Consider the following 21,743-nt stretch of genomic DNA (forward strand, 5'->3'; position numbering starts at 1 on the left):
ATGACCCCTGATCCATGTCTCCACAAGCCTCCACCATTGCCTGTAGAAGGGCTGTGCGTTGGTGGGGCTGGCGATCATACACCTTCCAACGCCATGCAGAGAAGAATTCTTCGAAAGGATTCAAGAACAGAGAGTATGGGGGGAGATTCAGTACGATGAAAAGTGGGTGACCTGTGAACCAATTGCGGCCCAAAGCAGCCCAGTGGAAACTAACATTGTCCCAGATTATAACATACCTGGGCTGCTCTGACCCCTGGTCATTAGGAATTAGTCTGTTGTGGAGGGTGTCCAGAAATGTGATAATGTGTGCAGTGTTGTATGGGCCTAGGATCGCATGACGGTGAAAGACGCCTTTTGACTAATAGCCGCACACATTGCTATGTTGCCACCACGTTGTCCCGGGACGTTGATGATGGCGCGGTGTCAGATGATATTTCTGCTGCGGCCCCTTGTTTTTGCAAGGTTGAAACCTGCCTCGTCCATATATATTACCTCATGATGCACTGCATCTGCATCTAGCTCCATGATTCTCTGAAAGAGACGAGACAAACAAATGTGGCACAGTACAAAAAGACAGGGACCAGTCAATATGATGGAGCACCATACACTTCCAGATCCAGTACCAATGATAGGATAGTATAGCTGACCTGCACATATTCATATCTCAGTTGTTTTACACGGTCTGAGTTTCTTTAGAAAGGGACTCTGTACAGCTGCTTCATCCTAATTCTATTGCGTTTCAGTAGACGAGACAGTGCAGAGAGACTCACTCTGTTGACGTTTTGGAATATGGTGTTATCTGCCATTATGTGGTCCTGCAGTTCTGAGTCTGATGCAATTATTTGCAATGACTATATTTACAATGTGGGTCTCCTACTCTGGAGTGAACAGTCGACCTCTTCCACCAGATACTGGTTTTCTTGCAGTTCTGTAAAAACGTTTGAATGGTTTTAGTGATAGATCCTTCTCATTATGAAAGTACAGTATATATTACTGTACCAGTAAGACTACAGCACTTACAGTTACTTACCGGTTTTCATTTAGAAATATCTGGATGATACCTGCAACAGTATAGCGCCTCAAATTTGGTTGAACCCGTTGCCCAGCCTCCCTCATGCTTATCCCTTTGGTTGACAACATGGTCAACCACAGTCACACTCTGATTTCATCAGTTATTGTGTTCCTGACTCCCCTTCCTCTTCCTCCTCCTCATCCTCTCCTTCTCCCCAGTCCTACTTCACCTCTTCCTTCTCCTCCTCCTTCTCCTCCTCCTCCTCCTCCTCCTTCTTCACGTCCTTGTCTTCCTCTTCTAGTTCTCACCCCTCTTACTCTCTGCCCAATATTGGCCTCCATTGTTGTTCAAACCATCTTCTATTTCTAGTGCTCATGCTCTGATTTGTAAGTGAACTCATTATCTAAAAGTGTTTTCACATGTGTCAATGTGGAAAGGCAATTGGCAAAATAGTGTAGCAATGTAGAGACCAATGTTTACAGTTTTGCTAGAAGTGTTTTATTCAATTGCAAACTGAGTGTAAGGCAGAGAACGTGCATTCAGTTTGGCACGCTTGGTAAATGTTAGTGTTTAAACATTCAGAAAAACACTGTAACTAGCCCATGAGGAAATTGGACTCAAATTCAAATTTATTGATGTGACGGTGCAGCAAAGTTGCCAAAGCAACGAACAGCACTGCAACAAGTCAGTTAATGAGATTCGGCAGTATCATTCAGCATGAAAATTGATGAGCTAATTCCCTGTTTGTCATATAGTCGTCTATGAACAGCTCACCATCTCAGAAGTGGAAATATGAATCTCAAAATCAAAAATCAAAATCAAATCAAATCAAATCAAATTGTATTTGTCACATACATCGCATACAGCCGAAACTGACATAGTGAAATCCTTTGGGATCTTGCTCCTTGCAACAATCAACAAGTCAACAATACAATATGATACAGTAATAAAAAATAAAAAAAGTGGCAACAGTCACCTCGATGTCATCTCGATGCCAATTAGCATCTCTCTGCACCCCATGCAAGCCGATGGAGCCATTTTCTGTATGAATCAGCCGGTTTGACAGAGCTGGTTGGTACTGTACTGATCTCTCTCTCTGCTGTTCCCTATCCAGGGTTCCTACAGCTCATTCATGGACATGATGGTCACTAGAACGTGTGTAATCACGCACAGTGAGTGCACACCAGAGACAGATGGGTATTATTAATGAGGACTGCCGCGGATGGTATGCATGTCACGCTATATGACCATGCCACAATGATGTGCTCCTGTGCTTTAAAGAGAGAACGAGAGAGAGAGAGATAGAGAGACAGCGATACAGAGAGAGAGAGAGAGAGAGAGAGAGAGAGAGAGAGAGCGATAGAGAGAGAGAGATAGGGAGAGAGATCGAAACAGAGAGACAGAGACAGACACAAACCAGAGAGAGAGGCAAACAGAGAAACAGAGGTGTAAGTTATGGTGGCGTGTTGATAGTCTTGCCAGGCCCTGGGGGCAGGGAGCGGTGTTGACACTGGGGCAGAAGGGTGTGAACTCTGTGGGATTAGTCAAAGACGCGAGCCAAGAGCCCATTCCTTTATCTGCTACAAGAATCACAACAGCAGGAGTGACGTAAGAGCAACACCTCTGATCTGGACACAGTCCAGTGACAACAATGTCAGACAAGCCTCTACCTTTAAAGGCTACCGACCACGACCAATCCTGCTAATAACACCCGTGTTATTCTTCTTCTTTACAGCAACACCGCTGCATGCATGCTGTATACCCAAACATGGTTACAAATAGAAAGCAGCAAACTCTAAATCAATTGAGAACACGTCAATTACCGCAGATTGAGAAGGCATGTCCACATAATGCCACAGCTCCCCCTAAAGTAAACATTTTCAATTCAAACCATCCAGATGTTTTTTGTTGTATTTTCCTCCCAGTCAATTAAATAACAGATAAACATGGATTTGAATAAGGAAAGATGGAGGTGATCACCATTAACATTGGATAAACAGATATTAACCAATAACTACAGAAAACGCTTGTGTGTGTGAGTGTGTGTGTGTGTGCGTGTGTGTGTGCGCGTGTGTGTGTGTGTGTGTGTGTGTGTGTGTGTGCGCACGAGTGTGCATGCGTGTGAGTGTGTGTGGAATCACATTATCACAGGAACATGTGACAGGACACAGCTTTATATTTAACTCATTTATGACATATTGAGGTCATTTTCTCTGCGTTTACACAACATTGCGTGCGAACAAATCGGTATCCTGTAGATCCAATTGCCCTCTGTGTGAGGGTGGCTGCGTCTCCATGAATGTGCCCTTTGAGTAGTCAGAGCACCAGGCAGGCTGTACTTACTGTATCTAGTAATAGGGCGGACGTTACTTCAAACAGCACTGGAACGTCCAATTGATGTTATTACGGTCCTCTTTCTAACTTGTTGCTGAGTCACATCCACAGATTTTAGTGGTGCACCCTGAAATTACTCACAGTGTCTGTGCGTGAGATTGGTGAGGGAAAGCACTGAGGACTTCCATATTCATTACATATTTTGGGGGTTTTTTTCGCATGGATATTGACCTGAGCTTCTAATGTACGTCCATAGCATGAGTGACAAAAACCCACACTTCATCCCGCCGCTAAACACTCTAACACGGGGCCAGAAGTCAAACGCCGCATGGAAATGTAAATACTTTACATTGTATACAGGCACAGACGGGCCGGCAGCGGGCAGGCTCCCTACTGTAGCAGGCGTGATGCGTATATAAAACTTGGTATCTGATGAAAATAAACACCGGAGCATTAGCGTGGAGAATTCCCCTGCTCCGCACGCAACCCATAAGAGTGATGTAGCAGGGGGGCCTCAGCAGCTGCTGAACATGAGTGTTACATACTGTTCCTCCGCGGGCCAATTTAAACATGATACTCTGGACCATGTAAACAGAGCTTGGCATTCAACCCCTCCTTCCTCCTCTGCCTGTGCTCCGGCTCCGATCCCGCTTGTACTTGGGGCACCGCGTCTTGATGGGCTAATGTTACTCTGCTCTGTGGACACACCCTCAGTCATTCATATTTCAGTGGAGATTGTGATGCTGACATTTATCAAGTTCTAATCAAGGGCGGAGCCACAGTAAAGCATTGTGACGGCCAGTTCAATATGACACCCGGGCAGTGCGTTGTTTTTGTCACTCTTCTTTCAAAGAGGTTGGGCATTATCGCTATGAATAAGTCATCATCGCGTTCTGCATATTTAGAAGGTCTTGTAGGTTTTGCCCCAGGGTTAACGGTAATAGGCTCAGGAGAATGAACGACATTGACAGTAGCTGCTTCATGACTTGAGCGAGTGGGACACAATTAATTACCAGAGTAGGTTTGTTTTTAGACATGAACTTAGAGCTGCAGAACTACGTGCCCATGCTGGGGTCAGGACAAGTGTGTGACTTACATTCAAGATCATGGTGATAAGCATGGGTGTCATCATCTTGCATAATGGGGTTGAGAGCTGTGCTCTTGGTTTACAGTGGCCAAATCCAAAGTACTGTTCTACTGGCGTAGAGGCCCAATTCATTAGCTCAGATTAGCTCCATTCTAGTTGGCATGATGAGAGACATCTGGGGATGGGTCTGTAAACCGCTTGACTTGGAAATGGGACAAAACCCATCGATGAAAACAAACAGACTTCGGATTTGGATTGTTAGCATGCTGAAGCTGAGAATGTCCCGTTTGACAGCATACATGTGCTTCCTCATTTAGCTACAATTACATTATTTTCTGCTTGTTCAAGAGTTATAGTCGCTAGAATTACAGTCTGAGAAAAGCTTACAGTAGTAAAGTGACACTGTATTTCAGTAAGAGACAAATGTTTGCAATAACAAAAAAAAAAAAAAAAAAAAAAAAATGGACACCACATTTCAAATATCCAAACAGGAATGCCATGACCGCTCACTAACCACCAGTGTCTTATCTTTCAACTCATCAAAACCCCACCACGGGCCAAACATTCTTCTCCTCCGTCTCTCCCTCACTGCCTCCTTTCTTTTCTTTCCTTTTTTCTAACTCAGTTTGAACCGTCAAATCTCAAATCTGTTCTCTTCCATTATCTCCCCCAGTTAGGTCAAAGCGACGTGATGTCATTTAAAAGCCCAGTGGGGCGATCCTGTAAATCCAGAAGCATTAGAGCCTGGCGCAGCCCCTGTTTACTGTTGAACACTTAAAGACATACCTTCCTTTCTTCTGGGTTACAAATTGTGCCTGGGGGCCAGAGAGCCCTGCCAGCAAGTAGTCACGCAACAGACTCTCAGAGAAGAACTGGAGCATTCATTAGGCCTAACTGTCCTCTGCCACTCCTCATTCACAGCAATTATGTGTCTGGAACCGTCCAACTGCTGTATTGGATTTTCTGTTTTGGGGGAGTAAATTCTCTTTCTCGCTCCCTCTGTCTATAATTCAACCCCATAATATTTTGTCAGTTTCAGTCATGTGCTTAAAAAGCAAAGCAGAGTGGACCGGTGATGACATTGCTCTCTGTCTATGTAACAGGCCAGTGTTCCAAGAAAAGACAGGGGACCAGCTTCAACATATTTCTATGTCCTCTTCCTTAAACAACTCATTCTGATGTTTTGTTCTTGAATATTTTCCATTTATCTTACAAACTCTCAAACCATAAACTTGAACCATACAGATATGGCCTTATGGCCTTTTGTGATCCTGGGGGGGAGTCTACTATAGTGCTGAGTGGTATACCAAAATTGTGGATTGTTAACACACACACACACACACACACACACACACACACACACACACACACACACACACACACACACACACACACACACACACACACACACACACAGATCCAATTCATCCAATCTTTTTTTCACATGCTAAGGGTAACAGGAGACCTGGGACTTGCACTGAACTGTACCCAATCACAGGCAATGAGGTTAGTGATCCCCTGACCACATGGAAACATATCGATTTACAGGACAGGACAGTAGATGTCTATGAACCATAACACAGTGAATGGAGGCTAACACACAGTGAGAGCCTGTCAACAAATGCCCCAACGGTACAGAACAGCTAACTTTGCTAAATTGGGTGGTCTTCCTTAATTGCTTGCTCTTCCAAACGGTGCACCAATCATTGCTTATTTGAGGTCGTGGGCCATGTCGTGCCAGCTCGGGCCAGCAATGTTTGGGTCACATGGTCGCTCTGTATAGCCTTGCCGCCTCCATTTATTCATTAACAGATCTCATTACAGACGCCAGTGAGCCCGTTGTGAGCAGCCATCTCAAATTGGCGGAGGCCTGCGTGATAGCTAATAGGTCCTGGTATAGAAAACTGGCAAGGGACAGATCCAGGACAGTGGCCAGCAGGTTCATGAGAGTTGATCTGTTTCATGTAATCAACTGCTTCATTGTCAAGACCCACACCAGAGTTATGGTTCCACGCATCTCGGAACAATAGGGTGGCTGTGAGCTTGTGGAAGTACAGGAGGAAGATACAAGTGATAGAATGTTTGCTGATTCCCAACATGAGAGAATAACCTACTGTGCGTCTGACATTTATGCCAAATCTGTCTTAAAAATCCTACAGAAATAGACATGTCATCTATTCTTCTCCCCAGCCACGTTGTAGATAACTGTACTTGCCGCAGGCACTGCTCACATTTTTTTAAATGTCACCAACAATATGTTCAATCAGTCAGTCAGTCAGTCAGTCAGTCAATCAATCAATCAATCAAGATATTGATTGATCGTAAGATAGTTTTCCATGCAGACGTGCTTATAGGCCTGAGCTACAGGCCTGAGCTTTCTACAAATCATAGAGTGATCAGACAACATGTGTATTTGTATGTGTAAACAATTAGGATCGTAATGTCTCCCGATTGACACGATTGACACCTGAATAACATTTGAAAACTTGAAAGAAATAAACTGGTGAGAGTAATTGTTGATTTAGGATTAATTTCTCCATTATATGCCAATCCAACAAGTACAGTTAGCAGTAGCCAGTATTAGGGGCACAAAGAAATGTGTGTTTGCTGCAGCCTGAACTACATGTGACCGACCCATCATATGGTTGTCTGACCCAAGTAGTGATGGGTCGCGATCGAGCTGGATATTTGAACCAGCTCTTTGTGGTGAAGGTTGGGAACCTCACCAAAACTCAAATCTGAAGAGCTGTTTGTTTTCTGTGTTGAAAAATGTACGCTAATCTGCATATCCTAATTTCATGACACCAGCATTCGGAAGGCCTGTTACTTTCAATGCACTTATGTAATAGTGTCTTGCTTATTTGTAGGACATTAGCAGAGTCCAGTGAATTTTTTTTTTTTTTTTACAGTTTTTTATAATACACATACTGTATCTAAATAATGTTATTTTGATCATGTTAGAAGAAGGTAAATTTGAATTCCACTGAACAATTAAGTGATAGATGTGCCCAAGAACCAATCAGAAGTGAAAATGTTGCTAAAGCCAGGCAGCCTGGGTGACAGTTATTACAAAAGACAGGCCCCAATGGTGTTGGGCCAACAGAGGCCTGTCTTCCCTCTACATGATGCCTCGGTAGAACACCTCCACACAAAAGTTTGTGTCTGAGGCCCTTCAACCAGTATTTGGGTAATTCACTTATGGCCTTTTGTGATCCTGGGGGGGAGTCTACTATAGTGCTGAGTGGTATACCAAAATTGTGGATTGTTAACACACACACACACACACACACACACACACACACACACACACACACACACACACACACACACAGATAACTCAAACAAGAGAGGGATAGAGAGGGACAGAAAACACAAGTGTGAGGCCTACTTCCGGATGAGGTACGATCTCTAAACAACAATACATCTATAACAATACATCTATAACAATACATCTATAACAATACATCTATAACAATACATCTATAGATTGATCGTTGCTATTCAGCAGTATGCCTTATCTGCTTCGAAAAACTAACAGTGATTTTGTCACTCATCTGACAGCATAGGCAGCCAGTGGAGCAAAGAGATGGATGGTTGACTGGCTGGCTGGCTGGCTGGCTGGCTGGCTGGCTGGCTGGCTGGCTGGCTGGCTGCTATGTTATATGCTTGTTTTCTAAATCTGTCAGACAAGTTAATTTGGCTATAACTGTTAATTGTTGGCAGTTTTTTTCATTGTTGAAATTGTGAAAAACAATATCATAAAAATATATGAATACAACTATTAATGTTTTATAGTGATTTCCTATTTTTCTATTATGTCTGCTCAATATGGACCTGATTCAGCATTTTGGGTTTGGTAGAACTGAGGAATAAGGCCTTTTTGTTGGTTTACATATTTTCTTTCACCATTGAAGGTTTTGATGGTTTGGCTTCTGGTTTACTAACATGTCAATTAAAAAGCTGTAAACCCATTTTATGGTAATTATTTCATAAAGCATTTATTTGAAAAAAAAAAAAAAAAAAAAAAAAAAAAAAAAAATCATAACCGAAATTGAACCAAACTCAAAAAGCACTAATCGCTCAGCACTAGGGGCGTCCTACGGGCCTACAGGCTTTGTTGGAGAGCGGCCAGTCGAGCGGAAACACCAGTCGTGGCACGAGAGGCCACGGCGGACAAAGGGAGTGTCGCGCCTTTGATTCAAACGACTAATGAGAGAGACATTAGGACCCTAAATACATACAACAGCTCCCCATTCACCTACTTACTGCACTGCACACATACAGGGGATTAACACATTGTCTAACGTTGTATAAAAAAGGGCCTGAAATACAGATGAGAGACAAAGTCAATCAGCTCTTCGCAATTAATCTTCAACTCAGCGTGGAATCGTGTCACCGTATTAGTCACTGCAATGAAGGCATTAAGGGGTTAAAGGCATTAACATTTGCATTGCTAATGTGAAAATAACTGTATGTTCACTCAGAGCGCATACAACCGGTGGCAATGCATACACAATTACCAATGCTGTTACCCAAGAAACAAACAGCGTTTCCCAACATTGGCATTTGGATTAGTCACGACCTGTCGCCGCGCGAGAAGCTTCTGCTCTGTTTCTCAGTGATGCACACACAGATGGGAAGAGACTGTCCTTCAATGAACTCAATGAAACACGCAGGGGTGTCAGCGACAGAGACAGAGAGCCAAGTGACAGGAGAGATCTGTGTCCCACTTATTAAGCATGACGATCAGAGAGTTCAGAAAGCCCCAACAACACAGAGAGGTCATTTTTCCCTGATTCACACAGAGAACGAATGAATGAATGGACATTCACTTCTCAACCACTCGACGTTATTAGTCACTACACATAACGCTAGCCCTTGTCATCTACAGGCCCATCGCAAGGGATGATGGGGAGAGATGTGGGGATGAGGGAATGGATGATCTGATGAACAGGGGTTCAACAAACGGTGTTGCAGTTGAGGGTAACTCATTTTAACTTATTTTGTTAACCACTGTTTATAATAATACATAATAAACAAACTTTGATTGTTCTCTATGACTCCATGGAGCGTTTTAAGACAAGCATTCACAACAGCTAAGGGCTCTTAATGAAGGCTGAAATTCCATTCTTAATGCATTATAAACAGACGGTTCAGAGAACGTTCATCAATAGGACAAAAGTGCACAAATTCATTTTAAACATTTGAAATACTGTATGTGTTAAAAGATATGCATGTATATTTTACATATTTTACATCAGAGTGTTATGAAATCAGATGGATGAATTCAGTGTAACCACAGGCAACCTAGGATTCCGTGCCTGTGACACCACAACAGCCAGGGCCAATCATTGAAGAAACCTGCAGGCTTAATTTGCTTCATGACATTCAATTGATATGATGTGTTGAAAGCTTACTTCCCTCAGGCACAAAACATTGCGTGCAAAAATAATTCAGAGCATATCTGATGTGAACACAAGGCACGGGATTTAGCATTTCGCTGAAGTCATTAGTTTTTACTATGATAGTAATTAAGACACACAGTGATTGGGTGGCAGCATGGCTACAAGCTACAATGAAAAGGCCAATTGGTATGACCCTAATTCACTTCATCATCAGTCTTGGTCAAAGCAAACTGGGGTCAGTTTCCCAAAAGCTTCATAGCTTAAATGGTACTTCATTTCATAACCCTAACCCTAACCCTAACCCTAACCCTAACCCCTAAACCCTGACCCTAACCCTAACCCTAACCCTAACCCAGAAGCAGAGCCACCATAGAGTAACACTGGTCAAATCAATGATTGCAGGTCAATCTTCTGTGTGTGAAAGAGCGGAATTTGTTATATGAAGGAACTCTGGGAGAGGAGTTGGCCTGGATTTTCAAAAGAGATAAAGTGCTACTTTAGCTTTCGGGAAACTCACCCCTCTTCACTGAGACTCACAAGAACATGGTGCCTCTGGGAAATGTATTTCTTTGTGTTCACACAGCATCTGTCACGGCCATGTGTTAAAATATTGGCTCTCTCAGATATATCTGTACTCTACAGTTCAAACACTTTCAATCCATTCGTGTCCTGTCCTGTCCTGTCCACCAGCCCAAAGAACAAATAGCGACACAGAATATCGAGCTGCAAGGGCCTTTCCCAAGTCGTGGTTAGCCTTAGCGCAATAGCACGTTGCTGATCCATCAATGCACTCTGCTCTACCAGAGTGCTGAGAGACTTATCTGACCAGAGGTTTCGATGGCACGGTGCTGACTAGTCCTGATTGTCTATGTCTAGCTAGGTGAAGGAGAGTTTAGTGGAGTTAAGGTCTCCTTCCTTTGCGTGATGTTTTGGCGAGTTACAACACTGCAGCCTGTCTGAGGCCGGAGGTAGGCCTGTTGCTGACGTAGATTGAGCATGAGGTTTGGGTTCGTGTGGTCATCCTCTTCCTCATTCTGGGCCCATATTTAGTGCAGAGAAGCAAGGGGCAGACATGTCTTACCAAAGCTGTTTCCTCAAAATAATGCACAGTGGCACTGAGGCCACATAATTAACAAAAGAAAAGGGTGCAGCTCTACTGCGTTCAAAAATAATGTCTTTTTTTGTGTTTGCAGAGGCAAATAATTGCATCACCAATGTTTCCTCTGGCATGGTTCAACAAGCACAGCTCACAAAGGCCGTAGATACATGTACCAGTCCCTCGTTTCATGACTACACGACATCACTGTTTGTCTCTACTTGAATTTCATCCAGTACTCAACTGACTTTTCACAATGTAAACAAGTCTGCGTGCAAAGCTAAAATGCTTATGTAAAACAGTACAAATATTGACATCTTCCAATAGACCAGACGCATGCTGGATAAATTGTTTCAAACAGATAAATTGCACAGAGCACATAGAGCAGCCTGGAGTGAAGGCGTTGCTGTTGGAACACTCAACACTAAATGGGGACATACGGACAGATGGTTCTAATGAAACAGATGTCCAAGGGTTAAAATAAGAGTGAAATCAGATAAAAGGGGGCCGGGGCTTCAAAACATTTAGACCATGTAATGCATAAGAACATGATTGACCCTATCCCAAACATTCACAGTAACTCTCTGATGTCACGCACACTGGGACTGTTTACCTGTTAGGTAACAAAGATGATGGAGAAAGGGCCCGTGGGTGCAGTAGGATGGGTGGTGTGTATGTGTGTGCGCATGTGTGTGTGCCCATGTGTGTGTGTGTGTGTGTGTGTGTGTGTGCGTGCGTGCGTGCCTGCGTGCGTGCGTGTGTGTGGGCGTGTGTGTGTGTGTGTGCGTGGCCATGTGGGGGCAGGCATGTGTGAGTGTGTGTGGTGTACCATAGCGGTGCTCTGAAGTGATTTGACAGTGGAGCCCAGGGTAGGTTGGGTTACCGAGCTTGGCAGCGTTGGCAGCGTTGGCAGCGTTGGCAGCGTTGGGTACACTTGCTGCTACATCTCTCGTCTCCTGTCAGCACCATGATGAACGGCCATGAAAGGAGGGAGGGACGGGAGGGAGGGACGGGAGGGATGGGAGGGAGGGATGGGAGGGAGGGACGGGAGGGATGGGAGGGATGGGAGGGAGGGACGGGAGGGATGGGAGGGACGGGAGGGATGGGAGGGAGGGATGGGAGGGATGGGAGGGAGGGATGGGAGGGACGGGAGGGACGGGAGGGACGGGAGGGATGGGAGGGAGGGATGGGAGGGATGGGAGGGAGGGATGGGAGGGACGGGAGGGACGGGAGGGACGGGAGGGACGGGAGGGATGGGAGGGACGGGAGGGACGGGAGGGACGGGAGGGATGGGAGGGACGGGAGGGCCGCTCCAGTCAGACATAACAAATCTTGTTGTTATACTTCAGGACTCGGTTATTTTTCCCCTAGACACTGATTTAAAGGTCAGTGTTGTGTTGTGCGGTTTAACCTAATGGTTACGTTCAGGGTCTTGGGAGTCAGTGATTCAAGATTTGTTTCGACGTACGGGTAACTTGTATAAGGAGAAGTACAAGTACAAGTACAAGTTTTTGCCATCTAAACGCTATCAGTCTCTCTCATGAGACATGCTCCACTTCCTGGTTCCTAATGGAAACACATTACTACTGTAGAGACCAATCCGGGAAGTGAATACTTTATGCATGTCAACGCATCCTAAACACGCAGAAATACAGACCTTTGTGGTACTTCTGATGTGTGTATGCCCATGTGTGTGTGTGTGTGTGTGTGTGTGTGTGTGTGTGTGTGTGTGTGTGTGTGTGTGTGTGTGCGTGCGTGCGTGCGTGCGTGCGTGCGTGCGTGCGTGTGTGTGTGTGTGTGTGCGTGTGTGTGTGTGTGTGCGTGCATGTATTATGACTAGAGCTCAATCAGACTTCTATCAGACTTCAACTCCGAGTGCACTGTGGCTGTTCCCAGAGGAGCTTGTACATTAGATACGCAAACGTATCTCCATAAATCATAATCATCATGCTTTCAATGGAACTTCAGTAATCCGCTAGTGTTGGAAAAATGACTCCATCAGACGTCCCCTGCGCTATCAGCAGCCGGGGAGAAGGGAGAGATTGCCAAGCTTAAATTTATCATCAGATTGGATTAGGTTTCACAACTCCTCTTGACTCCCTTCAGCGCGGACAGTGGGTCTCAAAGCGACAGAAGCAGCCGAACTGAAAAGAGGCTCTCTCGTTGACAAACACTGTAAGACTGAGACACTTGGAGGCAACGTGTCCAAGCTGAGTGCTACGGGAGACAAAACTAGAGGTGGAAACAGCCATAACAACAGAACGCAGTATTTTTCGAGGGGGTATTGTTGCCCCTTTTGATGTTCCCCTAGCCCGTCCGAAGTGTGTGGGGGTGGGCAGGGAGAAGAGTATGTGAGGATAGGGGAGCAAATGGGTGCGCAATATGAGATGGGTGCTCAATATGCCAGTCCCATGGGGTGAGGATAGGGAAAAGGAGAGGAGGAAGGGAGAGGAGAGGAGGAGGTAGAGGAGTGAGAGAGGAGAGGAGAGGGGTAGAGGAGTGAGAGAGGAGAGGAGAGGAGAGGGGTAGAGGAGTAAAAGGGGGAGAGGAGGGATAGAGGAGGTCTCCACAGTGTCAGTCACGCAGGGTGATGATAGGGGGAAGAGGAAACCCGATCAGTCAACCACGAGGAGCGCGCCGCCTGAGGCGAGAGGAGAGACGGTGACAGACGCCGTCAAAATAAGTCTCTATCACACCCCGGCAGTCAAAATAGTCTGTAAGAGCATCCTCCTGTCCTCCAGCCCTCTCAGTCCACAGATGGAGCTGCTCCAGCCCTGATTGGGTACTACTGAGCCTGGCTGACTCAGGAGGAGGAAGAGGCGGAGGGAGACTAGCAAAGTAGTGAACACAGACATGGTGTACTACTAGCCTTATACATTATAGAAACTAGTCATAGAGAAATTACAGTAGGTCTACCATAAGGGCAACTTAATGCAAACTTCCGCCTTGTCTTCAAAGTTAATGAATACTAATGTTTATCAGTATTTTACACAGTAGTAGTCCTTCAGCCTAGGCCCCTTTCCTCTCCTGAAGCGTTCGGAAGCTAACGTAGCGTAAGCATGGATTAGATTTGCTGGGCAGATAGAAGGGCCTGTCCTTTATTACAGAGCCAAGGCCTGAGCTCATAACCCATCTGATCCTCATCACAGGCCCTATTGACTTTCACCACAGCGCCTCATATTCAAACGGCTGCTGGCCAATGAGTGAATATCTGATAACGGAAAACCAGTCCCATCTGAGAGCACGGAAAGCAGACAGGGCAGGGATAAACACCGCCTGGGAGGCTCCTGAAGAGTTTCATTTTGTGTCTCCAGTGGTTTCTTCAGATTAAATTACAGTTATGAATAAAACGCTCTTATAGAATGTGTCACTTATTGTACAGTCAGAATATGGCCCATGAAGGGATCGAGGTCATTGAGTTCATTGTTAAGTTTAAAGAGGCATTGCATGTTCTGAGTCTACAATTAGCTGATTCCTCCTAAAGTATGGTAGTAAGCAGATTCCAGAATGATTGGATACAGTACAGAGCTTTGCTGTGCAATGAGATTGAAAGAACTAAGAACCTGTTCTGAGGGGAACAGAGAGGCAATCTAGGCATGAAGACAAAGGAAGACGGTTACTTAATCCTCAAGTAAATATTTAACAAGCTCACTAATTACAGCAGTGGCTGTGACCTAACATAAAACAGGAGGAGATTACAGCCTTCTGACACACGCAATTCACATGCACATGCACATGCACATGCACATGCACATGCACATGCGCACACACACATACACACAGATCCACGCCCCCCCCCAACACACACATAGACACACACAGACAGACACACACACACACACACACACACACACACACACACACACACACACACACACACACACACACACACAGTATTTTTTATCAAAGACAATAAATAAACCATACAGGTATACAGTGTTTCTGTACTAGAGGGGAGTAGCTCTTGGAGACATGGTGAAAGGAGAAACGTTGAATGTTGAATGTTGAATATTTGATTACTTCCAGGTCTGCAAAGGTCCAGGTCTGGCTTCATTTCAAAGCTTCTACATACTGTTGAAGCACAGAAATGACTGACCACTGAGAATCAAGATACAGTTGGATTTCATACAACTTCCTTCACTGAGGAAATATAATCGGAATCTACAAGGACTGTACCGTATGCCAACACAGTCAATCCATATTTTACCCTGACCTGACGTAGTTTACTGCCTCCAACAATACAGCTGCTAGAGAGCCTGAGCGCTGAACATGATAGATGATAGAAAGTCAACACACTTTACACAGATTTATATACCAGACATCCATGTTCGTCCCTGTACATAGGAGCACTGACAAGAGGGCAAGAACAATCTGCACATAAGTATGCACTACATTGTGGCCAATGTTCATATTCACAAAAATATTATTCACTAAAACACATAAACTAATCAGGAATTAATAGGTAACTGATATGCAATTAGTATCACTTATCTTGTCTATGGGATTAATTTAGGCTTATATTTAGGAGAAAATCCTTGTCATTTTTTTAAAATAACTGTGTGTTTTCAAGTTCAGACGAACATGGCCTCGGGGTATATTTGCATACTGTGTAGTACACCGTGTTCAGTCGACTCCACCCAATAGCACTACTTAGTCACGCGAGAAAAACACATATCAGGAGTCTTCTCCTGATCCAGCCAAAACCAGACACCTGATCCACTGTTTTTGTTTGCTGTCTTTTTTTTCCACTCTTCCCATGTCTGAACCCTCCAAACCCATCTCTCCCATTTGTCTCTATGGCCTTCCACACAGTCCCCCTAGTGGTGATGAGGAACACTGCACTCCACTGTTCTTATTGGGGAATATAGTGGGAACGAGGAACAACATAATATTCTGACATACAGTGTTGTATTGTGACTTTGGCCTGAGTGGTTCTATTTCTGCCCTCTCAAACACGAGAGAGTACTAAATTAATCCAGACGAAGATTAGGTCCAGTGACTAAGGACAACAAATCGTTAATGCTGTGCTGTAATTGATCTTATTAAATAAGCATTCAGGGTACTCTAATCTGCTCACTACTGTCAGACAGGAGAGCAACAGGTCACCTTTATGATGATTACCCCACTATGACCTCAACCTCAAAGTACACTGAGGTGAGGTCAGCATTCCTCTCAATTGCTAAGACTGTGTGCCACGGAAGAGGTGCTCTTTCCTCTCTTTTCCAAACCCACAGAGTGGCACCTTCATCTCAGGGTGATACCTTTAACTCCCTAATCAACACCTGTGACCTGTGTGATGGATAAGACGCTGATCGCTCTCTAAGGCTAATGTGCCTCGACGCGCGTGTGCGCTCGCGTGTGTGTGCACTTGAATGCGTGTGCGCGCGCGTGTGTGTGGACACGTGAGGCAGGGGATCAGAAGGATCAAGCGAGTGCAGGGGTCAGGGGGCTGTGACACAGTGACAGCAGACTGTGCCAGTACAACTCTGTTCTGAAGCTTATGATTGTTTTGATGACTGTGATTTTGTACTGACAATTTTGTACTGACAATTAAGAAAAAGACCTTCAGAATCATTGTAATGACCACCTGCATCTCAACAGTATACTGTACCTGTCCTCCCCACTCCACCAACCATCCCAAGCCACAGATATAGCTCTACACTGCCCAACAACATTAGGTTGTGGCATATTTAAAATAATAGCTAATTCAGCTGTTCAGACTGGTCAATAAATACCTTGAGGGAGGATCCCCTTTGACACACAAGGGATAGGGGGGTTAGGGTTAGGGTTAGGGTTAGGGGCAGTAGGCCTACATTTATTCCCCCTGTATGCCCCCTGCACTTAGCAGGTAGAGTCTCTGTTAATGGTAAAGAATTGACAGTGGTGGGAGTGAAATGCTTTTAAAAGCTAGGTCCAACTTCGGCTCCCTTTTATCCAGCTGCTCTGTTTTGACAACAGTGCCATGGAGGCCGCTCACCGCGAAATGGTTTCAGGTCTTTTTCTGAAGTGCCCTATAAATATTTGAGCGCTCAGTGGATGAGGGAGCAACATGGGGATTAGAGAGAGAATCGAGCCAGACAGACAGAACACAAATATGATAGATGTTGCTGGGATTTACTGGCCTGTTTTACCTGTTGTTTGAATGCGCCAGACCAACAGAGTTGGTTAAGAATGTAATGACTTAACTGAGAGAGAGAGAGAGAGAGAGAGAGAGAGAGAGAGAGAGAGAGGAACATTATCTGGTCATCTTGCAGATGACAGCTGCTATCCCGCTCTAAAGTATTCCAGATTGTTGGACAGATTCTCCTGGCGTGACACAATGTAATTCACTACTCAGATCAATCCAGAGCATAAAAATAGTCAAGTCCTGGAAAGGAGACAACTCAGGTGTGAGAGCAAGTGAGGAGAGGAGGAGGAGGAGAGAGAGAGAGAGAGAGAGAGAGAGAGAGAGAGAGAGAGAGAGAAATAGAGAGAGAGAGAGAGAGAGAGAGAGAGCATAATAAGTCGTTGTAAGAGATAGAGAAGTGTTGACCAATGTGAGAATATGGAACAGTTGGGAATTAAACAGTTGCAGCTTCAGTACTGTGCAATAGTTCGACACCTTTTCAATCAAAGCATTTTTTGAGAGGTAGTATGGCACTGAGCCAGAAGAAGTGTTATTCATGAAACCTTCAGCGAAAGTTCACAGTCATTCTAGGACTGCTGAGTGTGAAAGTGGCCATACCTGTCACAAAATGCTGACAGGGAACTTGTGTGAATAATGCTGTACCCTCTTTTTACCCCGATAAGACATGAATCCTATCATCCCCTAACCATGGGTGGTATCATAAAACTCTATGGGCACACTGATACACTACAATGGTTGATATGTATATAATAGACCACAGTATGAACAGTAGCATGGTTGTGGCCACCTGCTCATCAACAGTATCCACCCTAACAACAACTAGGAAACAAACAATCACACTTGCACGCACGCACGCACGCACGCACGCACGCACGCACGCACGCACGCACGCACACACACATGCACACAAGGCACAGTGCAAGGCACGCAAATAATAAATACTGCACACTTAGGTAGTAGGGATCTCCACTACTACATGACAAGGGGGTCTTACCTGTGAAGAAGCTCTTGACTCTGAGGTAGGACACACTGAGGCGGAGCACGGAGAGTTTATCCAGCTTGGAGATGATGTCTGGGGAGAAGGGCAGCAGGCTGGCCAGCCGGTCCAGCTCTGCGTTCAGACGATCTCGGTGCCTCTTGGAAGGGTTCGTCTTCTCAGTCACTGCCGTCGGTTTCCTGACGGACACAATATACACAGTTTAGTACCTATGTACTAAATGTAAATGTTTAGTACCTGATAATGTTAGGAACTCAACAACTATGTTTGGGATTTTCAAGTGTTTTTTAGTTCCTGATATTGTGGCAGTGGTGAAGCAGGTTTACTTGAATTAAAACAAACGTGGTGTCGTTCACCCCACTGAACAGAGATAAACAATAGAGATTGGTGTTTGGGTGATGTAGGGTTTAAAGTTTACAACGGTTTATAGTGGTATGGTGTAAATGTATACAGTGTGTACCAATTTCTTGTTGTCAAATAGGCAAATATGCTAATTGTGTAGACATACACAGGGCATCAGCCCTGGCAGAACGACTACCTCTGATCAATCCTTCTCAGAGATATAACACAGAGTCATATCACTCTGATTCAACCTTCACTGGCACAGCTGACACATACACAGAGCCAACACAGACACAGTAAGGCAAGCTAAAGGCAACACCCATGTCTGTCTGCTGACTCAAATCTTAACCCCAAATGCTGACTCTCCCTGGTGCCGGCTGCAGGCATCTCTCTTCTGGGTGCAACAGGTGCCCAGACCTGCTGAATCTGCTTCCTGCATCCTACAGCATATGTACGCTGCTAATGTAATCTCAACATTATGGAGTCACCTTTCAGTGAAAAGCATATTCACAGCAGAAATATAATATTATGAATACAAATCTAAAGTCTACAAAAGCTATATCTGTCAATATCCACTACGAAATGATTAAACTAATATAAATGATATAAGGCATCTCATAGCCATATTGATTCTCCAAAGCCATGCAGCCTGATTATTGATCTCATCGAGTAAATAGATATGCCATTCCATGAACAATAGTGAAAACAAAACCATTTGTAAAACATTTATGCACTTTAAATTACACATTTTGACATAACTGTGTGTTTGTTTGGCTAGTAATATATTTAAAAGTATAAAACAACACCAACATGGAGTATATCTACCAAAGATGTTAAGTACACAACATTTTATAATTTGCAGTAGTGTTTTTTGCAGGCTGAGAATATTTCTCCAAACGTCAGAAGTTGGAGAGAGATGTCAATAAAATACTAAAATAACTTGGCTTTGGTAGAATGCGTCAAATATTGATTTTGGTAAAGAAAATATAATGATTCTTAACTGTTTCTGGACAGGCTTCCTTCTTTTCCTGCCAGCATACATGCAGTCTCCCGGAGGGATCATGGTCTTGCGCTCCGTGTAGGTAACAGGTGCGCTGCAGCAAAGATGGGGGAAACTTTGAAGTGTCCATATGATCAAAGTATCATGGTGTAGTAAACAGATCGTAGTCCATACAGTAACTCATAGAAAAGGTTGTTGGCTATTTAGTGATGCTATAAAGAATGCTGTCAGAGTACGGGAATATGATTCATACAACCCATTTACAATCAACAAAAGTATACGTATACGGATAAAAGATAAGATATACGCAATTTAAGAGCAATTCAATATTTTGTTTACATCGGTGACTCAAATGTCCTGATAGCGGCAAAATGCACAAAAAGTCACAGCCCTGCATCTCACTCTAGTAACTAACCACATCAAATACAGTAATACATTGTATAATACTAACTTTGAATATAATTTACAAAAAAATTATTTAGCGCGAAAAATAATATAACAGAAATAAAAACACTTACCAAGATGCAGTGGAAATATCACTTAATTCCAGTATAGAGCTAGTTGTGACATTCAATTGAATGGAGATATTATAAGAAAGATGCATGCACTCTAAATGGACAATAATTATTCCTCGGGAACGAACCAAAGCTCTGAACTGATGTTTTCATCAGTTTGCAATGCTCGAGGCAGATGTGGTTGATGTTTTATACCCAATTGAGTCGCCTTCACTTCCTTGCGTTTCAGGTGGCGGATTCCTCTGAATGACATGTCGAGCTCTTCGCACGCAACTCTCTGCCTCACAAACAGACTGCGCGCGCACACACATCGCTCTCTTTCTCAACACACACACACACATGCAAGCTCGCACGCACGCACGCACGCATACATGCACGCACACATATTTCTGAGCAGAGCAAGGGGAGGGATCACACGCGAGGCACCACACTACATATCTCCTATGTAGCCGAAATTTGCTGGGAGTTTCTACTGGTTTTACGCCCCGTCCGAAATGGAAAGGATATTTTGAGGAAGCAGATCCCTTTAGGAAAAACGTATTGCCACCAAATATTCTTGGGGAGGTCAATGGAATTGATTGGGATTCGTGAAATCATGGCTCAAGCTGGATATATCTCTCTCCCAGGTTAATGTGTGGTGCGTTTGGATGTTTTTGAAAAAAAAAATATATATGCTAATTACGGATATGAAAGAGGTTTTGACCATAGACTGTTTTGAGCCTAGTCTGAGTTTTGACGCATGCAATTGTTGTCTAATGTGTTTTTGTTATAAACAAGTGCGAATGTTTTGCTGCGGTCGCAAGGTGATCAAAGTAGTTGAAACGCGGATAGACTCACAGCGATAAGATATCACTGTAGCCATAATGGATAGACCGTCCTTTTGAACATAAAGCCACAAATGTAGAGCAAATCCAACCCGTCGAGTTCATTTGGCGGTCGTCGAGTAATTTGCTCGCTGCCAGATGCTCTGAGAATTTTAAAAAATTATTTTAAGTCCCTACATTTGTTGCCCTTTTCATGAATAGAGGTTAGTCTTTGGTGTGTATGCCATTATTATCATAAACGGATGAAATGATTTGCTCCCACAAGCCTTGACGAACAGGTTTTGCTTGATACTGGACAGAAAGTCTGTCTGTCACTGCTGCTACAGAATAGATAGCCTATATGAGTCAACTGATTATTTACAGTATGTTTGTATATTCAAAAAGAGTAATACTGTCATGCCTGTAAAATGTTTTGTATTGTATTTTGCTTCACGTCATTTGTATAGGTATTGTACAGATTTGTCAATGTTTAAACTGACAGTGAAAATCAAATTAAAATATGACGTCATCTTGTACTGCGTTTGACTGTTTTGTGTTTTCCCCACATGAAAATGTTTTCGACTTCAATTTCAAATTTAGAAAAGAATGCACATCATTTGCAATGGGAATAGACTACACTGAGAGTATGTCATATACAGTAGTAAGTATCTTCAATTAGTAGTTTTAGTGGATGTCATGCATCTCTCTCTCTCTCTATCTTTCTCACACACACACACACACACACACACACACGCACGCGCACACACATACACACCCACACACCCACACACATTTAGTGAGTGGAGGAACTGAAAGATTAAATCAAACACACATTTCTCATGCAGATTACAGATTAAGATACATTTTTGAGGGTATCACACTGAGATAAAACCCTTTAGTAAGAATGATTTCCCCCAAAAAGGAAATCCTGCTCAGAGTAAAATGCACTTAGACCCCCATACTGAACAGAAACAGATAAAGAAAATGTATCAACAGAGTGCATGAATGAACGTGTCACTGTGATG

At 43.9% G+C, this 21,743-nt stretch overlaps 1 protein-coding gene across 1 annotated transcript in view; it reads right to left on the bottom strand.

Annotated features, from left to right (window-relative positions):
- Window positions 1-20,102, bottom strand: part of ahrra (aryl-hydrocarbon receptor repressor a) — a 62,238-nt gene extending 42,136 nt beyond the window's left edge. Inside the window, exons 1-3 of the mRNA XM_083683355.1 lie at window positions 19,919-20,102; window positions 19,402-19,494; window positions 18,056-18,237 (exon numbers count right to left, since the gene is read on the bottom strand). Coding sequence (XP_083539481.1) covers window positions 18,056-18,237; window positions 19,402-19,494; window positions 19,919-20,004 — 361 coding nt within the window. The 5' untranslated portion in view covers window positions 20,005-20,102. The remainder of the gene's footprint in view (window positions 1-18,055; window positions 18,238-19,401; window positions 19,495-19,918) is intronic.
- Between the last annotated feature and the right edge of the window lie 1,641 nt (window positions 20,103-21,743).

The sequence above is a fragment of the Argentina silus genome (assembly GCF_951799395.1).
Source record: "Argentina silus genome assembly, chromosome: 1".
NCBI classification, from domain to species: Eukaryota; Metazoa; Chordata; class Actinopteri; order Argentiniformes; family Argentinidae; genus Argentina; species Argentina silus.